The following is a 22,176-nucleotide window of genomic DNA, read 5'->3' as shown; positions in this document are numbered from 1 at the left end:
ATTGCGCTTTCCTCCCGACAGTCCTTTATCCTGTCCATGACCAGGAGGAATCTGGCCCAGTAATGATGTACTGTTTCATCGGGCTCTTGCCATATTTGAGATAGATCGCTTATGTTTGGGTGGGCGGGCGGAATTAAATTCGGAACCCCGCCCGATCTGAGGCTCAAAGGCCGAGAAGTTTCCGGATTTGGAAGCTTGGATTGCTGGATGTTATCCAACAAATCTGGTCTGATGCCTGACTTTAGGTTCAGTACTTGATTGACGTCCGTCCCTCCGCGGGAATCCGGCATGAAGGCATCGGGAATCCGGACATAACTGGTCTTTAACATAGAAGAAGAGTCGCCGCGTTGTTCCTCTACCACGACAACGTGGTGGGTAGCCTGGGGAGAGTTAATTTCTCCCCGATCGGTTTTAAGCCCAATCTGATCGCAGTCTGTGGCGACTCCCAGGGCGGCGATGCGATCCAAGAGCTCATTTACGGAGGAGAGCTCCATCGGATCTAGCTGCTCGGCGAATTCCAAGTTGACGTGAAAATCGCTTTTGATGACCTGAGAGGTCATTGTCGGAGCGGTGGCCGAACAGGCGGTCATAAGAAAACCGCCTAGCCGAATAGTTTGGCCGGTGGCCAAAGCTCCCTTGACGATGGCGCCGTCTTTAAAGATGGGAAAAGGCATCCCTCCTGATTGCGACGGCACAGAGGAACTCTCAATGAAAGCACCAATGTCGGTGTCAAAACCGGCGGATCTCGGGTAGGGGGTCCCGAACTGTGCGTCTAGGCGGATGGTAATAGGAGACAAGGGACACGATGTTTTACCCCGGTTTGGGCCCTCTTGATGGAGGTAAAACCCTACATCCTGCTTGATTGATATTGATGATGTGGGTATTACAAGAGTAGATCTACCACGAGATCAAGGAGGCTAAACCCTAGAAGCTAGCCTATGGTATGATTGTTGGTCGTCCTATGGACTAAAGCCATCCGGTTTATATAGACACCGGAGAGGGCTAGGGTTACACAGAGTCGGTTACAATGGTAGGAGATCTACATATCCGTATTGCCAAGCTTTCCTTCCACGCCAAGGAAAGTCCCATTCGGACACGGGACGAAGTCTTCAATCTTGTATCTTCATAGTCTTGGAGTCCGGCCGATGATGATAGTTCGGGTATCCGGAAACCCCCTAGTCCAGGACTCCCTCACCTAGCCTTGTACTTTTCAATCGTACCATCAGGCCTAAGCTTCTTCTTGAACACCCACTTACATTCCAATGGTTTGCAACCATAGGGACGGTCAATGATCTCCCATATCTCGTTAGCCATGATGGAATCCATCTCTCTACGGACCGCATCCTTCCAGTAGTCAGCTTCTGGAGAGGCATACGCTTCTGAAATAGAAGTGGGAGTATCATCCATGTGGTACACGAAGAAGTCATCACCAAAGGTCTTTTCAGTCCTTTGTCTCTTGCCCCTACCAAGGGTTTCCTCGTCATCCTCCTCAGGATTTTCATCATGTGTTCGTTCATAATATTCCATAGGAATGGCAGGCTCAAGAGTCTCCTCAGATTCCTGTCTAAGTGCTTTGCATAACTCTCATAGGAAAATATCCTCGAAAAATGTAGCATCCTTAGACTCCATAATTGTACCGACCTTATGGTCAGGTACCTCAGATTTCACTACTAGAAATCTATAACCAACGTTGTTCTTAGTGTAGCCCAAATTAACGCAGTCCACAGTTTTTGGTCCAAGCTTACGGTTTTTGGGGATCGACACGTTGACTTTCGCCAAACAGCCCCAAGTACGCAAGTACGAGAATGTTGTCCTTCTCTTCGCCCATTTCTCATAGGGAGTGATCTCACTATCCTTTGTCGGAACTTTATTGAGGACATGACATGCCGTCAATATAGCCTCCCCCCACTATGCCTTGGATAAACCCGATGTATCTAACATGGTGTTAACCAAATCAGTTAGAGTAGGTTTTTCTGCTCGGCAACCCCGTTTTACTGGGGTGAATAGGGAGGCATCCTCTCATGAATAATGGCGTGTTCCACACAAAAAGAATCAAAGTCACTCGAGAAGTACTCTCCACCACGATCTGATCTGACTCGTTTAATTTTCTTTTCAAGTTGATTCTCAACTTCTGCCTTATAGATTTTAATGTAGTGTAGAGCCTCATCTTTAGTATTTAACAGATATACATAGCAATATCTAGTAGAATCATCTATCAATGTCATGAAGTATTTCTTTCCACCTTTAGTCAACACACCATTCATCTCACAAAGATCAGAATGTATGAGTTCTAATGGTGCCAAGTGTCTCTCCTCCACAGCCTTGTGAGGCTCGCGAGGTTGCTTAGCTTGCACACATGAAAGGCACTTAGAACCTTTGGCTAAAGTGAAACTTGGGCTTAAATCCAACTTAGCTAGTCACGTCATAACACCAAAACTTATGTGACAAAGACGTGAATGCCAAACTTCAGATGCATTAACACTCGAATGAATATGGTTCACGACTTTATTACAAAAATCTGCGAGGGAAAGGCGGAACATCCCTCCGCTCTCATAACCTTTTCCAACAAATAGTCCATACTTAGTAACAAGTAATTTATTAGACTCGAATACCAACTTAAACCGTTCTCTACATAGAAGGGAGCCACTAACAAGGTTCTTCTTGATGGCAGGGACATGCTGCACGTTCTTCAGCTACACGATCCTTCCTGAAGTAAACTTTAGATCGACCGCGCCAACACCATGAAAAGAAGCACTCACGCCATTCCCCATCAATACAGACCCGTGGCCTGTGACATGGTAAGAAGAGAACAATGAAATGTCAGCACACACATGAACACATGCACCTGTGTCCACCCACCAATCGGTGGGTTGAAACACTGGAAAGACAGTAAATAAATTACCGTACCCAGATGCACCATTCTCATTGTTGCCCACAATCATATTGACAGACTTAGAGTCCTATCCTGACTTCTTAAACTTGTTTGGGCACTTGTTGGCCCAATGTTCAACCGAACCACAAGTAAAGCAGCCCTCATCCTTCTTGTTCTTCTTGAAGGTCTTCTTACCCTTTTTCTTAAAGTCGGTATTGTGTTGGACACCGTTCTTTCCCTTGGGCTTGTGGGAGTTGAAGTTCCTTTGGTTCACCATGTTGGCAACAAAAGTCCCTTCAGCCCTTTTCTGTGCGAGTCCTTTGCCCTCGAATTCTGCTCAACACTCAGATGGCGAATGAAGTCCTCCACTGAGAATTCACGCCTATGATGTTTCAGAGTGGTGGCAAAGTTCCTCCAGGAATTAGGAAGCTTAGCGATTATACAGCCCGCAACAAACTTGCCCGGTAAATCGCACTTAAGAAGCTCAAACTCCTTAACGATGCATATTATCTCATGAGCCTGCTCCAATACAGGACGGTTCTCAACCATCTTGTAATCGTGGAACTGCTCTACAATATACATCTCGCTCCCGGCATTGGCGGCCCCGAACATAGATTCGAGCGCCTCCCACAAGTCCTTGGCGACATGCATGTGCAAATATGCCTCGACCAGTTTATCTCCTATCACGCTAAGAACTGCTCGGAGAAACACAACGGTGGCCTCCCTGAACGCCTTCTCCTGTTTAGGAGCTATCGTTCCCGTGGAGACACCGGAGACCCAGAACACGTTCATAGCCGCGAGCCATAGAGTGGTCTTAGTCTGCCAATGCTCAAAGTATGTACCGGTAAACTTATCCGATTTCAGTGCTGCGGCAAAGCCACTTGCCGAAACATTCCTACACATAATAGGTTTTTGGATTGTTGAGTAAATAGGCAATTTTTTGACTAATTTAATCCATAGATAAATCACTAGCATGGCATTGACTGCATTGATGATATACTGACTCTAATCTAAACATGCACGTACTAAGCAAACAGTAGACAAATCTACACATACTGCAAGTACTGGTAATACGAAAATAAACAGGAGCGGGATAAACGTGTTATACCCTCCAATAGGACAGGTAGAAGCTGAGGCGGCGGTGACAGCAGCAGCGGCATCCTCGGCGGCCTTCTTGTCAGCCTCGGTCTTCTCGGCGGCGGCACGTTCGGCGTCGGTGGACATGGTGATGACGAAGACGACGCAAACGTAGAGGGAGTAGTGGATCGAAGGCGAGCAGTCGCGTAGTCACTTACCAAAAACCTATTCGCCTCTCTCCCGTACAGGAACCGGAGAGACGGGGTTTCGGAGACCTGCTCTCCCGTAGACCGTGAACATGGCGGACGAGATGGAGTCACCGGCGGCAGCAGCAGCACAGGAACGATGTGGGCGGTTCGCGTGGGAGCAGATGTGATTATTTTGTTGCGGCTATGGTTAGGAGACACCGCACACTTATATAGGCACAACCGCATGGAGAGACGTGGGCTCGACCCACGCCCGAGTCTGTGACAGCCCATGATCCGATGTCTCAAATCGTGGCCCAGCTGTCAGAAAACTCTTCGTTAGTGACTGGCAAAAATAAGCGCGTAGGTGTGAACTCGGCTCGGCTCATTTCCGCAACCCGCGGCGCGTCGTGACAAGGCGTGGCGTGGTGAGGCAGGCGGCGGAGGAGGAGTGCGCGAGGGCCTCTTCTATTCTCAAGCTCCAATAGCATGTAGAAGAGAATCCCTTATAAAGAGTGATATGTCTCCAACGTATCTATAATTTTTGATTGTTCCATGCTATTATATTATTTGTTTTGGATGTTTAATGGGCTTTATTATACATTTTTATATTATTTTTGGGACTAACCAATTAACTGGAGGCCCGGTCCATATTGCTGTTTTTTGCCTATTTCAGTGTTTCGCAGAAAAGGAATATCAAACGGAGTCCAAACGGAATGAAACCTTCGGGAGAATCGTTTTTGGAACAAACACAATCCAAGAGACTTGGAGTGGACATCAGGGAAGCAACGAGGTGGCCACGAGGGTCCAGGGCGTGCCCCCACCCTCATGGGCCCCTCGTGGCTCCCCTGACCGACTTCTTTCGCCTATATATACCAATATATCCTGAAAACATTCAGGAGCACAATAGATCGGGAGTTCCGCCGCCGCAAGCCTCTGTAGCCACCAAAAACCAATCGGGGCCCTGTTCCGGCATCCTGCCGGAGGGGGGGATCCCTCACCGGTGGCCATCTTCACCATCCCGGCGCTCTCCATGACAAGGAGGGACTTTTTCACCCTCGGGGCTGAAGGTATGTATCAGTAGCTATGTGTTTGATCTCTCTCTCTCTCTCTCTCTCTCTCTCTCTCTCTCTCTCTCTCTCTCTCTCTCTCTCTCTCTCGTGTTCTTGATTTGGGATGATCTTGATGTACCGCGAGCTTTGCTACTATAGTTGGATCTTATGATGTTTCTCCCCCTCTAGTCTCTTGTAATGGATTGAGTTTTCCCTTTGAAGTTATCTTATCGGATTGAGTTTTTAAAGATTTGAGAACACTTGATGTATGTCTTGCGTGGGATACCCGTGGTGACAATGGGGTATTCTATTGATTCACTTGATGTATGTTTTGGTGATCAACTTGCGGGTTCAGTGACCTTGTGAACTTATGCATAGGGGTTGGCACACGTTTTCTTCTTGATTCTCGGGTAGAAACTTTGGGGCACCCTTTGAAGTTCTTTGTGTTGGTTGAATAGATGAATCTGAGATTATGTGATGCATATTGTATAATCATGCCCATGGATACTTGAGGTGACATTGGAGTATCTAGGTGGCATTAGGGTTTTGGTTGATTTGTGTCTTAAGGTGTTATTCTAGTATGAACTCTAGGATAGATCGAACGGAAAGAATAGCTTCGTGTTATTTTACTACGGACTCTTGAATAGATTGATCAGAAAGGATAACTTTGAGGTGGTTTCGTACCCTACAATAATCTCTTTGTTTGTTCTCTGCTATTAGTGACTTTGGAGTGACTCTCCGTTGCATGTTGAGAGATAGTTATATGATCCAATTATGTTATTATTGTTGAGAGAACTTGCACTAGTGAAAGTGTGAACCCTAGGCCTTGTTTCCTAGCATTGTAATACCGTTTGTGCTCACATTTATCATTAGTTACCTTACTGTTTTTTTCAATTTCAGATTACAAAAACCTATATCTACCATCCATATTGCACTTGTATCACCATCCCTTCGCCGAACTAGTGTACCTATACAATTTACCATTGTATTGGGTGTGTTTGGGACACAAGAGACACTTTGTTATTTGGTTGCAGGGTTGTTTGAGAGAGACCATATTCATCCTACGCCTCCCACGGATTGATAAACCTTAGATTATCCACTTGAGGGAAATTTGCTACTGTCCTACAAACCCGTGCACTTGGAGGCCCAACAACGTCTACTAAAAGAAGGTTGTGTAGTAGACATCAAAGAGGTCCAACTCCTTTTCCACTAGCGGGGTGGGACTAAACTTCCCACTACACCTCCACCATCCATATAACCCACATGGGCCCTTAGAGATTTTCAGATATTGCTCTATGGGCCTAAAGCCCATCCCAAATTTCAACAATCCCCCACCAGATCTCGAGGGCCCATAGTGTCCTGTGTTCCAATTGTTGTTTCAATATACTAGTGTTTCAGTGAAGACCTGTTAAGGTTGAGCTTCACCTAGAGCAAGTAGCTACACTCCTTCACAACTGAACAATCGACTATACCTTGAATTGTCAGTTTGGCGTAAAGAAGCTTCACCACATGTCTTACTAGTACTAGGCTGCCGAAGGCTGACCCCTCGGGTGGAGCATATAAGTCACACTCCTGGCCTATTCATGAGCTTACTAGAGATCACTCCAATCTCATAGACTGTGACCAGCAGTCGGGCTCACATAGGTGTGTTCCTCCAAAGATCGCTCTGTACGATAGCATCTTGCTTACATAAGCTTTGGAACACATTAAGACAGTAGTCATCCTACCATACAGTATCGATAGTATTGCATCTCCAACGGAGTGGGTTAGTGTAGTTACTCTCCTCAGTTCACCACTGGCTTGTTTTCCCAGGTCCTACTTCACGGGATCTCCGATCACATAGGTTGGGTTACCACCATGGCAACTCATGTGGGTCTCATACCCATCTCCCCCGATGCACTATCTATCACAACATGTGATAGCCCTTTTGTAAAGGGATCCGCCAGATTCTTAGCCGTATGGACGTAGTCCAACGCTATCACGCTGGAGTTTCTTAATTTTCTGACAGCCTTTAATCTTATTCTTATGTGTTTGTTGGACTTCATGTTGTCCTTTGAACTCTTCACCTTGGTGATGACAGTCTGATTGTCAGAGTTCATAAGGATAGCCGGAACCGGTTTATCAACCAATGGCAAGTCCAGCAAAAGATCTCGAAGCCATCCTGCTTCGACACCAGATGTGTCTAATGCTGTTAATTCTGCTTCCATTGGCGTGGCGTGGCTTGGCTTGGCGAGGCGGGCGGCGGAGGAGTGCGCGAGGGCCTCTTCTATTCTCAAGCTTCAGTAGCATGTAGAAGAGAATCCCTTATAAAGAGGTCCAACTCCTTCTCCACTAGCGGGGTGGGACTAAACTTCCCACTACACCTCCACCAGCCATATAACCCACATGGGGCCTTAGAGATTTTTAGAAATTGCTCTATGGGCCTAAAGCCTATCCCAAATTTCAACAGCAGGTCGGCCCGGACGTCGCGAGTAGGCGCCACGAGCCGCTGCAACCCCACCATGGCTTCTGTTTCTTGGATCGCGCCGGAGCCGAAGGGTGCTCCTCTCGCACGACGACGAAGGGGAACACCGCCTCATGACACCGATGTAGCTCCTCCTCCCCTCACACGGAGACGAAGGGAACACCGCCGCACGACGGTGATGTAGCTCCTCCTCTCCTCGCAGGGGATAAAAGAAGCGCTGCCGACCGTCGTGAGCAGCCATCGCTCGCCGCTGTGACTACCTCCATGGCGGCCCCTTGTCGGGTCCAAATTGTATGCTGCCGCCGCTAGGAATAGGGCCAGCCAAACACCGGGGAACAACCGACGGGGACAAGAGGAAGGATTCGCGCGGTGTGTCTGATAGGAAGCAAGAGGATAAGGGAGAGTTAGTGATGGGATAGAGAAGAGAATTGAGCGAAGATGAGTGGATGGGTTCGTTCGGGACGATTCTGTTTTCTTCCGAATGATCTGGTACGCTGACGTGGCTTCGGTGCTCTGACTTAATGTTCGTGTTTACTCCCTCCGTTGTCTTTCTAGTGATTTCAATAAATGACTGCATACAAAGCAAAATGAGTAAACCTACACTCTAAAATATGTTTATATACATGTATATGGGGTAGTCCATTTGAAATCTCTAAAAGGATAAATATTTAGGAACGGAGGGAGTAGATCCAACGGTAAACAGGACGTTCGGGGTAATTTGCTAGAACACAGTACGTTCGGCAGTTATCAATTCCGAAAATCCATCGGGTGACTCCGTCTCCGTCTCCAATCCATAAATATAGTTTCACGTAACGAAATAGACACGTCTCCGTCTCCAAATCCCGATCGGTTTACCGGCTACCATACCGAGAAATCCGGCCGGCTATTTAGAGTTAAGTTGCGGCGTCCGCTAGACGCACAGACCACACATACCAGGATCGATCGATCGATGGGATCTTTGTTCTCTTCCCCTGCCACAGCCGCCGGCGGCGAGTATGATTACAGCCGCCCTCTCCCGGAAACACATCGCCCGGCCTATGTCAAAAGAGGCGCTGGCTGCCATTCAACGATACGTCGATGATAGATCCAGCAGTGGTCTTCCCCGCTACACACGAGAGTATGTAATTTCCTACTCGATTAATTTCTTACACGCCTTTGTTGAATTGCATAGAATCTATTTTTATTTATTTGATTTGATGTACTCTTGTTTATTTGATTGGTGACAGAGAGATCGTCGCCAGCCGTATTCGTACGCTTGTACACCGTGCAATCAAACATTACAACTCCAACAACAACAAGGTACGAGATACACAAGCATTCTATTCTCCTTCGTCTTCGCTATGCATTGGTCTCGGTTGTGCTTAATACTTATGGTTGAGACCGATTGATATGATGTAGGGCGCCGAGTTTGAGTATCCTGACCAGTCGACCACAGAGATGAAGGCTGCCTGCGTTGGTTTCAGGGGAACTTTCTGGTACCACCTCGCCTTCTCAGCTCGCCGCCTGAGGGATGCCACCGAGAGGCATCAGTTCTTTGCTGAGCTATATTTTGACAGACACTCCCACCAACTAGCCGTTGAAACATGCATCATCTTAGGTACTACCTAAATTTATATTTGCAACCATCTCAGCCTCTTGCCAAATAACTGTGTTTGTTCGATACTTAGTATCTGTATATATTATTATGCAACATCATGGCTAATTCTCTCTTGGTCTTTCTCTATTCTTTTCATCTCAACAGAAAAGCCGTTGTGCCAATTTAGCAGCAGGTGTGCATTTTGCCCAGCCGAATCCAATATTTTGCACCCAAGCAACGCAGAATTTGTGTGTGGCAAGGAAGGGCACCAAAAAGAATTCTTCCATGTGAGAGATATGCTAGTGCGGCCATTCAATAGTTGTGCGGAGCTCTTATATAGATCAGACATTCAATGGTTAGATCCGACAAAGACTGCGCTTGTACGGCGTTTCCTTTTTAAAGACGTTGCTTTTGAAGAACTTTTCTTGTAGTTCGTGTGTTGTCAAGGACGGTGGACGGTATTGTTGCTTTGTTTGCTGCTGTGATCGGCCGCATCGACTTTCTTAATTTCCGCGTCCTAGTGCCTTGCTAGGTCTTTGAATTTATGTTGTTGCATAGGCGGGATATAACTGATATAATCTTGGTACCTAAGCGATGCATAATTTGGACGTGAAAAAGCAAGATCACAAAAGGAATTTTGCCGCAAGAGAGATATGCTAGTGAGGCCTCCTTCTGTGACAACTCCTGATATACTAGATAGCACCGACGATCCATGCATGACTTCTTATGTCATGGCCTATGTACTGCGGCTGTAAGATAACTATGATTTTCTTCTTTTTCAACTTTCTTTATTACTAGAAAAATAAAAACTAGTACTCTGAAATTTAATGTTTACAAGAACATGCAATAACTAAGAAGCATGGGTGAATCTACAATGCTTATGACCAGGGTACAATATTTTACTTTGAAATTACTGTTATAATTATTCCTTCTTTTAGTTTATTTTTTATTGTACACTTATCTTCTCTTGAAAAGTGCTATGTTATACTACCTTCGTACTAGTTTACTGGTCCTCATAGTATTTTGTGTCAAATTTTGACCAATGATAATTTTTTTAATGACATGCATTAATATTTTGTTAGTTAAATATTTTAGTCAAAATTTGGCACAAAATATAAAGAGGACCAATAAACCAGGACGAAAGTAGTAGTAACATATTGTGTTACCATGAGCATCTCTCTCCTCCAAGGAAAGGCGGCTAGGGTTTCTGCCTCCTGTCGGCGGCGGTGCCGATCTCCCGCGTCTCATGTGGCCTTAGGGCCATGGGTGCGCGGTGGATCCTAGTCCTTCCAGCGCGAGGGCTTCATTAACATGTGCTTCTTTAATTTTGTTAGGTTTTGTGTTCTGCTCAAGAAGACGCTACGACGGTGGCTTCTTGAAGATGGAATAAGGTTCGCCCGGTCTAGCCCCCGTTCCATGGTGTTTCTAGCATCGTCGGACGACTTGTGGAGGTGTGTCTCCGACGGATCTTGCGGGATTCGTCGGTGGTGGTCTTTGCTTGATTCACTCCAATCCGGTCTTGTTCGTCTTTGTTCATGTGTCTTCAGATTGGATCCTTTCGATCTAAACTTCTCTTCATCGGCGGCGGTTGTTGTTCTCGTGTGTTGGTCCTATGGGGCCTTAGCACGATGACTTTCCGACTGTCTACTACAACAAGTTGTGTCCGGCTCCGACGAGGGAGGGTAGATAGCGGTGACGCTCCTTCGGCTCCCTTCGGTGCTTGTAGTCTTCGCTAGGTGTTCTATGAATCTGGATGTAATTTTTATTATTTCTGGTGTTTGTTATACTACCATCATTACAAATAAATAGATCGACAGTTTCCTGCAAAAAACTACTTGCCACATAAGCAATTTTTTTTTAAAATGCTCTATGTTACTAGCTAAGTTACTCCCACTGTGACTAGCCTAAACTTGAAGTTGATGTGCCCACGTAAAAAAAAGCATCACGTGACAAGGTGATAGTCATCATGGTACAACTGCCATCTGCCGGATAGTTTGGGCATTCTTATTCGCAGTCAACTCCATGTGACCTCCATCGCCTTGAGAGCCATCATGTTCGACTCCAGGGCTTGATACGTCTCGAACGTATCTGTAATTTTTTATTATTTCATGCTGTTATATTATCATTCTTGGATGTTTTACAACCATTTTATAGTAATTTTATATTATTTTTTGGTACTAACCTATTAACATAGTGCCCAGTGCCAGTTGTTTTTTTCTGCATGTTTTTTACATCGCAGAAAATCAATATCAAACAGAGTCCAAACGCAGCCAAAGTTTTTGACGATTTTTTTGGCCAGATGACATCCAATGAGCCAAGGCTGCACCTAGGGGTGCCTCGAGGAGGGCAGCACCCACCAGGGCGCGCCAGGAGGCCTAGGCGCGCCTTGGTGGGTTGTGCCCACCTCGGGCGCCCCTTGAACCGCCTCTTTGCTCTATAAATACCCCAATATTCCAGAAACCCTAGGGGAGTTGACGAAAATCAATTCCAGCCACCGCAGAGTACAGAACCACCAGATCCAATCTAGACACCATTACGGAGGGTTCACCACTTCCATTTGGTGCCTCTCCGATGATGCGTGAGTAGTTCTTTGTAGACCTACGGGTCCGTAGTTAGTAGTTAGATGGCTTCCTCTCTCTCCCCCTCTCTCTTGATTATCAATACAATGGTCTCTTGGAGATCCATATGATGTAAGCTTTTTTGCGGTGTGTTTGTTGGGATCCGATGAACTTTGAGTTTATGATCAGATCTATGTTTTTATCCATGAAAGTTATTTGAGTCTTCTTTGATCTCTTATATAAATGATTGCTTATAGCCTCGTATTTCTTCTCCGATATTTGAATTTTGTTTGGCCAACCTGATCTATTTATATTGCAATGGGAAGAGGTGCTTTGTAATGGGTTCGATCTTACGGTGCTTGATCCCAGTGACAGAAGGGGAACCGACACGTATGTATCGTTGCTACTAAGGATAAAACGTTGGAGGGCGTGGCAGCCGACGTAACGAGGTGGAGCAGAACGGTGCTGGGTGATACAGAGAGGAAGTTAAAGGAAGCGAAGAGAGCGCTGGAGGAGTGTAGGAAGAGAGATATTACACCGGAGAAGGTTGCAGAAGAAGTACGCCTGCGCTGCTTGGTGGAACATCTTGAGGAAGTGGTAGACATAAAATGGAGATAGCGTGCTCACGTATGGTGGCTGAAGGAAGGGGATAGAAATACGAAGTTCTTCTTCCGCTATGCCTCGACGAGGAGGAAAGCCAACCGTATCAGGCGGCTCACGAGGGAGGATGGTGTAGTGCTGGAGGAAAGGCGAGATCTAACTAATTATGCTCAGTCTTATTTTCAGGGCTTGTTTACCTCAAATGGCAATAACAATTATGATGATCTCCTTCGGTCTGTCCCAACTAAGGTTACTCGGGCTATGAACGAGTGCGTTACAGCCGAGTTCACTGACATGGAGATCAAGGCGACCCTGGATCACATCGGGGACCTTAAAGCTACGGGCCAGGACGGCATGCCGGCTGTTGTGTTTAAGAAATATTGGCATCTCATGGGCAGGAACATTGCAAAGGAGGTGATGAAGGTTTTGAAGGGGGGCGAGCTACCGCAAGGGTGGAATGATACAATGGTGGTTCTAATACCAAAGGTCAAAAACCCCTCGAGAATAAAGGATTTGCGGCCCATCAGTCTTTGTAATGTCTTGTATAAGATCATCTCTTAGGTTCTTGCAAATCACCTCAAGATTGTTCTGCCACAGATAATATCAGGTAATCAGAGTGCGTTTGTGCCGGGGCGTCTGATCACAGAAAACATTTTGATGGCCTATGAGATTTCACACTACCTGATGAATAAACATGGAGGCAAGGAGGAGTTTGCTGCGGTGAAAGTGGACATGAGCAAAGCATATGACCGGGTAGAGTGGTCTTTCCTAGAAGCAATGATGATCAAACTTGGTTTTGCCAGGAGCTGGGTGAGACTTGTTATGAAGGGTGTGACAACAGTTAGGTACCAGATCAAGATGAATGAGGATCTTTCGGATCAGTTTGTGCCTTCCAGGGGGCTTCGGTAGGGCGATCCAATATCACTGTACCTTTTCGTGATTTGCGCCGAGGGGTTGTCAGCCTTGCTCAATGACGCTCAGAGGAGGGGGGTGTTTAGTGGCCTTCAAATTTGTCCAGGGGCGCCCGCTATCTAGCACCTCTTTTTTGCTGATGACTCGGTGTTACTCATGAAAGCAAAACCAAATGAAGCGGAGGAACTGCGCATGATTTTGGCAGTGTATGAACATTCCTCCGGACGGTGCATCAACCACGAGAAATCGGCGATCATGTTCAGCAAAAATTGTCGAACACAGTCCAAAGATGCGGTCAAGGCCATTCTTGATATAGCTAGTGAGGCATACAACGAGAAATACCTGGGATTACCGGTGTATATCGGATGCTCCAAGAAGAAAGCTTTTGCTTACATCAAGGATTCTATTTGGACCAGAATGCAAGGCTCCAATGAGCAAACTCTCTCTAGGCAGGGCAAGGAGATCCTGGTGAAGGGAGTGGCGCAGGCCATCCCTACCTTTGCCATGTCGGTTTTCTACTTGACCAAGACCCTCTGTGAGGAGATCAGTGCCATGATTGCCAGGTATTGGTGGAGCCAGCAGGACGATGAGAACAAAATTCATTGGATGGGTTGGCAGAAACTTACCCGGTCAAAAGGGTGGGGTGGTCTCGGCTTTCGGGACATTCACGATTTCAACATTGCCATGCTTGCCTGCCAAGTCTGGAGACTAGCCCAAGAACCCGACAGCCTTTGTGCTCAGCTCATGAAGGCCAAATACTACCCAAACAGCTCTATTCTGGAGGCGGGGGTGAATGCAAACATGTCCTATGCATGGTGAAGTATCTCCCACGGCATTGAGTTGGTTAACCAAGGTGTCATATGGCGAGTGGGCGATGCGGGAGAGCATAAGGATTTGGGATGATCCATGGATCCCGAGAGCTTGGTCACGCAAGGTTATCACACCGAGGGGAGGTAGTTTGCTAACCAGAGTTTCAGAGCTCATTGACCCTGCTACGGGTGTTTGGGATGTTGAGCTAGTTCATGACACTTTTTGGGAGGAGGACGCAGCCTTGATACTCCAAATGCCCTTACGGGATGGTGCTGTGGACTTCATGGCCTGGCATTTTGATCCCAAAGGGCTCTTCTCGGTTCGACATGCATATAAGCTGAAGAGAGCAATCTCGGAAGCAGCGGGGGGAGATGGTGGGGCGCCACAAATCGAGCCTGGCAACCTGAACGATGGAGGACAAGACAAGTGGAAGAGGATTTGGCGTATGCCTTGCCCAGGGAAAATCAAACATTTTATCTGGAGGATGGCACACAACACACTAGCAACCAAGGATATCCTGTGCAGGAGGGGCATGACCATCGAAGACCACAAATGTTTTCTGTGCAACTCGCGGAACGAATCTGGAAAGCATCTCTTCGTGGAGTGCCAGGAAATCAAGCAGGTGTGGCGTGCACTTAGCCTTGAGCATGTGTGGCAGCGATTGAGCGTGTGGGATTCTGTGGAGGAAACCCTGGACACACTGTGGTAGATTCCGGAGAAGGAGCGCATGCTGATTGTCTTGATGTGGTGGCAATGGTGGACGCAGAGGAAGAAAGCGAGACACGGAGAGAAGCCCATGGAGCACGGCCAATTTTCCCGTAGAGCTGCATGTACGACTGAGGAATACCAGGGTTATTTCAGCAAATGTGCCAAAGTGCATGTAGTTCCCCAACAGTGGTCTCCGCCGCCAGCCGATGTGCTCAAAATCAACATGGATGGCGCACACACCCCGGGTATGCACCTGGGTGCATGGGGGGTGATGGTCCGAGACAGCGACGGGACAGTGGTGGCGGCTCGAGCAGGACGAAATGACCATGTGGCGGATGCGTTTGGCGGTGAACTCCTAGCAGTTGAAAAGGCATTGGATGTTGCTTCTAAGCTCGGCGTGTTGCACCTGATCATCGAGACTGATGCGCTTCTGGTGGAACAAGCATGAGAGGGCCAGATTTCTCAAGGCAGGCGCACTTGATTGAGTATATGAAGCTTCAGATGAACCTATGGTTTGCATCGTGTGAAGTACTCCACTGTAGGAGAGATGCAAATATGCCGGCTCATCACCTAGCTAAACTAGGTCTTTCCCTCCCAAGTGGAGAGGTTCTTGTATCATATGTTGATGTACCAGCTATTGTAGCTGACGCTGTAATGGGCGACTTAGGCCCAGCGGTCGTCATGATTATTTGAAGTTCTATCAATTGCCCAACAGTAATTGTTTTCCCACCGTTTGCTATTTTTTGAGAGAAGCCACTAGTGAAACCTACGGCTCCCGGATCTCTTTACATCATATTTGCCTTTGCGATCTATTTTCCTTTGCATTTATTTTCAGATCTAACCAAAAATATAAAAATACCTTGCTGCAATTTATTTGTTCCGTCATCTATTTATCCTATCTACCACTTTTACCTCATGTTATTTGCCTATCTTGAGGCACCGTACCCGAATGGGATTGACAACCCCTTTAACACATCTGGTTGCCAGTATTTGTTATTTGTGTGCAGGTGATGTTTACGTGGTGTGAGGAGGTTCTCCTACTGGTTCGATAACCTTGGTCTCATCACTGAGGGAAATACCTACCGTCTCTATACTGCATCACCCGTTCCTCTTTGGGGAAATACCGATGTAGTTCTAGCAAATATCAAAAGGAATTTCTAGCGCCGTTGCTGGGGAGGATCTTCAACACCAACCAGGTTCCTAATCACAAATCTCATCTTCTCGCAATTTACATTATTTGCCATTTGCCTCTCGCTTTCCTCTCCCCCACCTCACAAAAGTTTGCCGTTTTATTCGCCCTCTTTTTCGTTCGCCGTTTTCTCGTCAGATCTGTTTTTGAGTACAATCTTGTTGTGAAGTAATCATGACTCAAGAGAACACCAAGTTGTGTGATTTCTCAAATACCAACAACAATGAATTTATTAGCACTCCGATTGCTCCTCCCGCCACTAGAGTCTTGTGATATTAATACTGCTTTGCTGAATCTTGTCATGAAATATCAATTTGCCGTTACTCCTAATGAGGATGTCGCATCCCATCTTAACACATTTGTGTAATTATGCGATATGCAAAAGAAAAAAGATGTGGACAATGATGTTGTGAAGTTGAAATTATTTCCGTTTTCTTTGCGAGATCGCGCAAAAATTTGGTTCTTGGAACAAGTGCAAGGATGATTTTATTACTAAGTATTTTCCGCCCGCACAAATTATTTCCCTTAGAAACCAGATCATGAATTTAAAGCAACTTGAACACGAGCATGTTGCACAGTCTTGGGAAATGATGAAATTGATGCTAAGGAATTGCCAAACACATGGGTCAAATCTTTGGATGATCATACAAATTTTTTATGTGGGATTGAATTTTGTTTCTCGTAATCTTTTAGATTCCTCCGCGGGGGGTACTTTTATGTAAATTACTTTGGGTGAAGCTACTAAATTGCTAGACAACATTATGGCAAATTACTCACAATGGCATACCGAAAGAGCTCCTACTAGTAAAAAAGTAAATTCGGTAGAAGAAATAAATTCTTTGAGTGAAAAAGTTGATGCTCTTATGAAGTTGGTTGCTAATAAAAGTGCTCCTATTGATTTTAGTGATGTGCCTTTCTCTACTTTGATTGAGCAAAAGAGTGATGCCATAGATGTGAATTTTGTCTCTAGAAACAATTTCAGTAACAATGCTTATAGAGGTAATTCTAATCCTAGGCCTTTTCCTAGTAATTCCTATAATAACTATGGTAATTCCTATGGTAATCCAACCTATAATAAAAATAGAAACACCTCTGATCCTGAGAGCAATATTAAAGAATTTATCAATACGCAAAAAGCTTTCAACACTTTGATAGAAGAAAAGTTGAATAAAATTGATGATTTGTCTAGAAGTGTTGATAGAATTTCTCATGATGTAGAAACTCTCAAGATGAAAATTTTTGTGCCTAAACTTGAATAATCAATTAAATCTCTTTACCTTTCTATGTATGAAAGTAAGAAAAGAACCTCTATGCTTAGAGCTAAAAGAGATTTTTAGAAAGAGCATTTTCTAGTGATTACTATCATAAAAGTGATGAAGATCTTAAAATGATTGGTGTTTCTTCTATTGATTCTTTGTTTAGTAAATTTAAGGTTGATGAAAAAGGGACTAGAGAAGAGTCAACTTTAGCTAGAAGGCACCCTATGATTCAGAGGGTGAAAATCTTGTTCAAAATTTTGATAAAAGTGGGTTTGAAGAGGTCAAGACTTTAATTAGTGATGTACCCACTATTTTGGATTACAAAGACTTTAAATATGATAGTTGCTCTTTGGTTGATTGTATTTCTTTGTTGCAATCCATGGTAAATTCACCCCATGCTTATGAACAAAATAAAGCTTTTACTAAACATATTGCTGATGCTATGATGAAAGCTTTTGATGAAAAGTTGAAATTAGAAGTTTCGATTCCTAGGAAATTGCATGATGAGTGGGAACCTACTATCAAAGTCAAGATTAAAAATTATGAGTGTTTTTCTTTGTGTGACTTGTGTGCTAGTGTTTCTACAATTCCGAAATCTTTATGTGATGTGCTTGGTCTTACCAATATTGAAGAATTGTCGGGTGGTTGGTGCGACATATGTCAAAGTATGGCTAATCATAACGGGAGCTAGTAAGACATCGCCGGTGCCTGGAAACGGGATAAGGCGTAAACATGCATGCCAACGCATCTTACCCAGGTTCAGGGCTCTCCTAGGAGATAACACCCCTAGTCCTGCTCTACGTGGTCTCCGCATGATCACTAGATCGACAAGTGGCTACAAGGTTGCTCCTTGAACTGTTCGGCTCGAGGAGGAAGAAGGGCAAGCCTAGCTCTACTACTCTCTCTACGTGTGTGTGTAATCTCTAAGAATCTGAACCCTTCGCATGGGTGCCATGGGGGGCTTATATAGGCCTACCCCCCAGGGGTAGAATGGTAATCCGGCCGGGTGTAGGCCCGGGCCATCAGTGTCTATGGTCGCCGGCTTCTCCGCCGGCTGCTGGGGCCCACCGCCTAGTGGGTCCTACCGGCTGCCGGGCTCTCGGCCGGCAGGTAGGCCTGCCTCTTGTGGGTCCTGTCGGCTGCTCATCACTGTAGCCCTGCCTCTGATGACGAGGGCTTGGTAGGAGGGAGCATGGCTACAGTACTGCCGCCTGGTGGGCGTTCACTGTAGCCACTTCCCGTCTCATATGGTTAATGGCGCACAAACTTCAAGGGAAGGGGAGGGCCGGCTGCTGGGAGCCGGCCTTCCCCTATGCTGACTGGTCTGGGCATGCCACCTTCTGGTATCTCGCGGACAAGTAGGGCCCGCCGCATGCGGGCCGTACTGACAACCTGTCGTGGGAGCATGGTCGCTCTTCCATGGATGATGTCATGGGTAGCGTGGCAACAGTGCTGCGCTGGGCTAGGGATGGCCGCTAATAACCCACAAGTGTAGGGGATCGCAACAGCTTTCGAGGGTATAGTATTCAACCCAAATTTATTGATTCGACACAAGGGGAGCCAAAGAATATTATTGAGTATTAGCAGTTGAGTTGTCAATTCAACCACACCTGGATAACTTAGTATGTGCAGCAAAGTATTTAGTAGCAAAGTAGTATGATAATAATGGTAACAGTGGCAAAAGTAAAGATGATAGTTTTGTAGTAGTTGTAATAGTAGCAACGGGAAAGTAAATAAGCGAAACACAAGTCATGAAAAGCTCGTAGGCATTGGATCAGTGATGGATAATTATGTCGGATGTGATTCCTCATGTAATAGCTATAACATAGGGTGACACATAACTAGCTCCAGTTCATCAATGTAATGTAGGCATGTATTCTGTATATAGTCATACGTGCTTATGGAAAAGAACTTGCATGACATCTTTTGTCCTACCCTCCCGTGGCAGCGGGGTCCTAGCGGAAACTGGGATATTAAGGCCTCCTTTTAATAGAGAACTGGAACAAAGCATTAGCACATAGTGAATACATGGACTCCTCAAACTATGGTCATCATCGAGAAGTATCTCGATTATTGTCACTTCGGGGTTGTCGGATCATAACACATAATAGGTGACTATAGACTTGCAAGATAGGATCAAGAACGCACATATATTCATGAAAACATAATAGGTTCAGATCTGAAATCATGGCACTCGGGCCCTAGTGACAAGCATTAAGCATAGCAAAGTCATAGCAACATCAATCTTAGAACATAGTGGATACTAGGGATCAAACCCTAACAAAACTAACTTGATTACATGGTAAATCTCATCCAACCCATCACCACCAGCAAGCCTACGATGGAATTACTCACGCACGGCGGTGAGCATCATGAAATTGGTGATGGAGGATGGTTGATGACGACGACGGCAACGAATCCCCCTCTCCGGAGCCCCGAACGGACTCCAGATCAGCCCTCCCGAGAGAGATTAGGGCTTGGCGGCGGCTCCGTATCGTAATACGCGATGAAACTTTTTCTCTGACTTTTTTCTCCGTGAAACGGAATATATACAGTTGGAGTTGAGGTCGGTGGAGCTCCAGGGGGCCCACGAGACAGGGGGCGCACCCAGGGGGGAGGGCGTGCCCCCCACCCTTGTGGACAGGGTGTGGGCCCCCTGGTCTTGATTCTTTCGCCAATATTTTTTATATTTTCCAAAACTGATCTTCATGGATTTTCAGGTCATTCTGAGAACTTTTGTTTTCTACATAATAAACAACATCATGGAAGTTCTGCTAAAAACAACGTTAGTCTGGGTTAGTTTCATTCAAATCATGCAAATTAGAGTCCAAAACAAGGGCAAAAGTGTTTGGAAAAGTAGATACGTTGGAGACGTATCAACTCCCCCAAGCTTAAACCTTTCCTTGTCCTCAAGCAATTCAGTTGATAAACTGAAAGTGATAAAGAAAAACTTTTACAAACTCTATTTGCTCTTGTTGTTGTAAACATGTAAAGCCAGCATTCAAGTTTTAGCAAGTATTATGAACTAACCATACTCACAATAACACCTAGGTCTCACAATTACTCATATCAACGGCATAATCAGCTAGCGAGCGATAATAATAAAACTCCGACGACAACACTTTCTCAAAACAATCATAATATGATATAACAAGATGGCATCTCGCTAGCCCTTTTTGAGACCGCAAAACATAAATGCAGAGCACCTTTAAAGATCAAGGACTGACTAAACATTGTAATTCATGGTAAAAGAGATCCAGTCAAGTCATACCCAATATAAACCAATAGTAATGAATGCAAATGACAGTGTGCTCTCCAGCGGGTGCTTTTTAATAAGATGGTGATGACTCAACATAAAAGTAAATAGATAGGCCCTTTGTAGAGGGAAGCAGGGATTTATAGAGGTGCCAGAGTTCGATTTTAAAATATGGATAAATAGCATTTTGAGCGGCATACTTTCACTGTCAACGCAACAACTATGAGATGGCTATATCTTCCATACTACATGCATTATAGGCAGCTCCCAAACAGAATGGTAAAAGTTATACTCCCCCACCACCAACAAGCATCAATCCATGGCTTGCTCGAAACAACGAGTGCCTCCAACTAACAACAGCCCTGGTGGAGTTTTGTTTAATTATTTTGATTTGCTTTGATCTTTTTGGATCATGGGACTGGGCATCCCGGTTACCGGCCCTTTCTCGTGAATGAGGAGCGGAGTCCACTCCTCTTGAGAATAACCCACCTAGCATGGAAGATATAGGTAGCCCTAGTTGTGACATGAGCTTCTCGAGCATACAAAACAGAATTTCATTTGAAGGTTTGGAGTTTGGCACATACAAAATTACTTGGAATGGCAGGTAGATACCGTATATAGGAAGGTATGGTGGACTCATATGGAATGACTTTGGGGTTTAAGGAGTTTGGATGCACAAGCAGTATTCCCACTTAGTACAGGTGAAGGCTAGCAAAAGACTTGGAAGCGACCAACTGAGAGAGCGACAATAGTCATGAACATGCATTAAAATTAATTCACACCGAATACAAGCATGAGTAGGATATAATCTACCATGAACATAAATATCGTGAAGGCTATGTTGATTTGTTTTCAACTACATGCGTGAACATGTGCCAAGTCGAGTCACTCAATTCATTCAAAGGAGGATACCATCCCATCATACCACATCATAATCATTTTAATAGCATGTTGCAATGCAAGGTAAACCATTATAACTCATAACTAATCAAGCATGGCACAAGCAACTATAATCTCTAAATGTCATTGCAAATATGTTTACTTCATAATAAGCTAAATCCGGAATGATGAACTCATCATATTTACAAAAACAAGAGAGGTCGAGTTCATACCAGCTTTTCTCATCTCAACCAGTCCATCATATATCGTCATTATTGCCTTTCACTTGCACGACCGAACGATGTGTATAATAATAATAGTTCACGTGCACTGGACTAAGCTGGAATCTGCAGGCATTCAACTCAAGAGAGAAGACAAAGCAATATGGGCTCTAAATTAAATAAACAATCATGCACATGAGAGCCACTAAAACATTTTCAATATGGTCTTCTACTCTCGACCCCCAAAGGAAAGAAAAGAAAATAAAACTATTTACACGGGAAAGCTCCCAACAAGTAAGAAGAAGAACGAGAAATCTTTTTGGGTTTTTATTTTAATTCTACTACAAGCATGGAAATTAAACTAACTATTTTTTGGTTTTTCTTAAGGTTTAGCAAACACACAAGAAGAAAACTAGAAAAAGGAATTAAACTAGCATGGATAATACAATGAAAGAGTATGAGCACCGACAACTAGACTAGTGTGTGAACATGAATGTAAAGTCGGTGAGAAATACGTACTCCCCCAAGCTTAGGCTTTCGCCTAAGTTGCTTTAATGC

At 45.1% G+C, this 22,176-nt stretch overlaps 1 protein-coding gene across 1 annotated transcript; it reads left to right on the top strand.

The window, feature by feature from the left end:
- Positions 1-8,588: 8,588 nt before the first annotated feature.
- Positions 8,589-10,079, top strand: LOC119368172. Its single transcript, XM_037633496.1, has 4 exons — positions 8,589-8,767; positions 8,877-8,949; positions 9,049-9,247; positions 9,392-10,079. The coding sequence occupies exons 1-4, from the start codon at positions 8,646-8,648 to the stop codon at positions 9,655-9,657; spliced, it is 660 nt and encodes a 219-aa protein (XP_037489393.1). The 5' UTR covers positions 8,589-8,645; the 3' UTR covers positions 9,658-10,079.
- The last annotated feature ends 12,097 nt before the right edge of the window (positions 10,080-22,176 follow it).

This window comes from Triticum dicoccoides, chromosome 2B (assembly GCF_002162155.2).
Source record: "Triticum dicoccoides isolate Atlit2015 ecotype Zavitan chromosome 2B, WEW_v2.0, whole genome shotgun sequence".
NCBI lineage: Eukaryota > Viridiplantae > Streptophyta > Magnoliopsida > Poales > Poaceae > Triticum > Triticum dicoccoides.
Note: the sequence above shows the minus strand (reverse complement) of the source record. Positions and strands in the feature narration are given on the sequence as shown.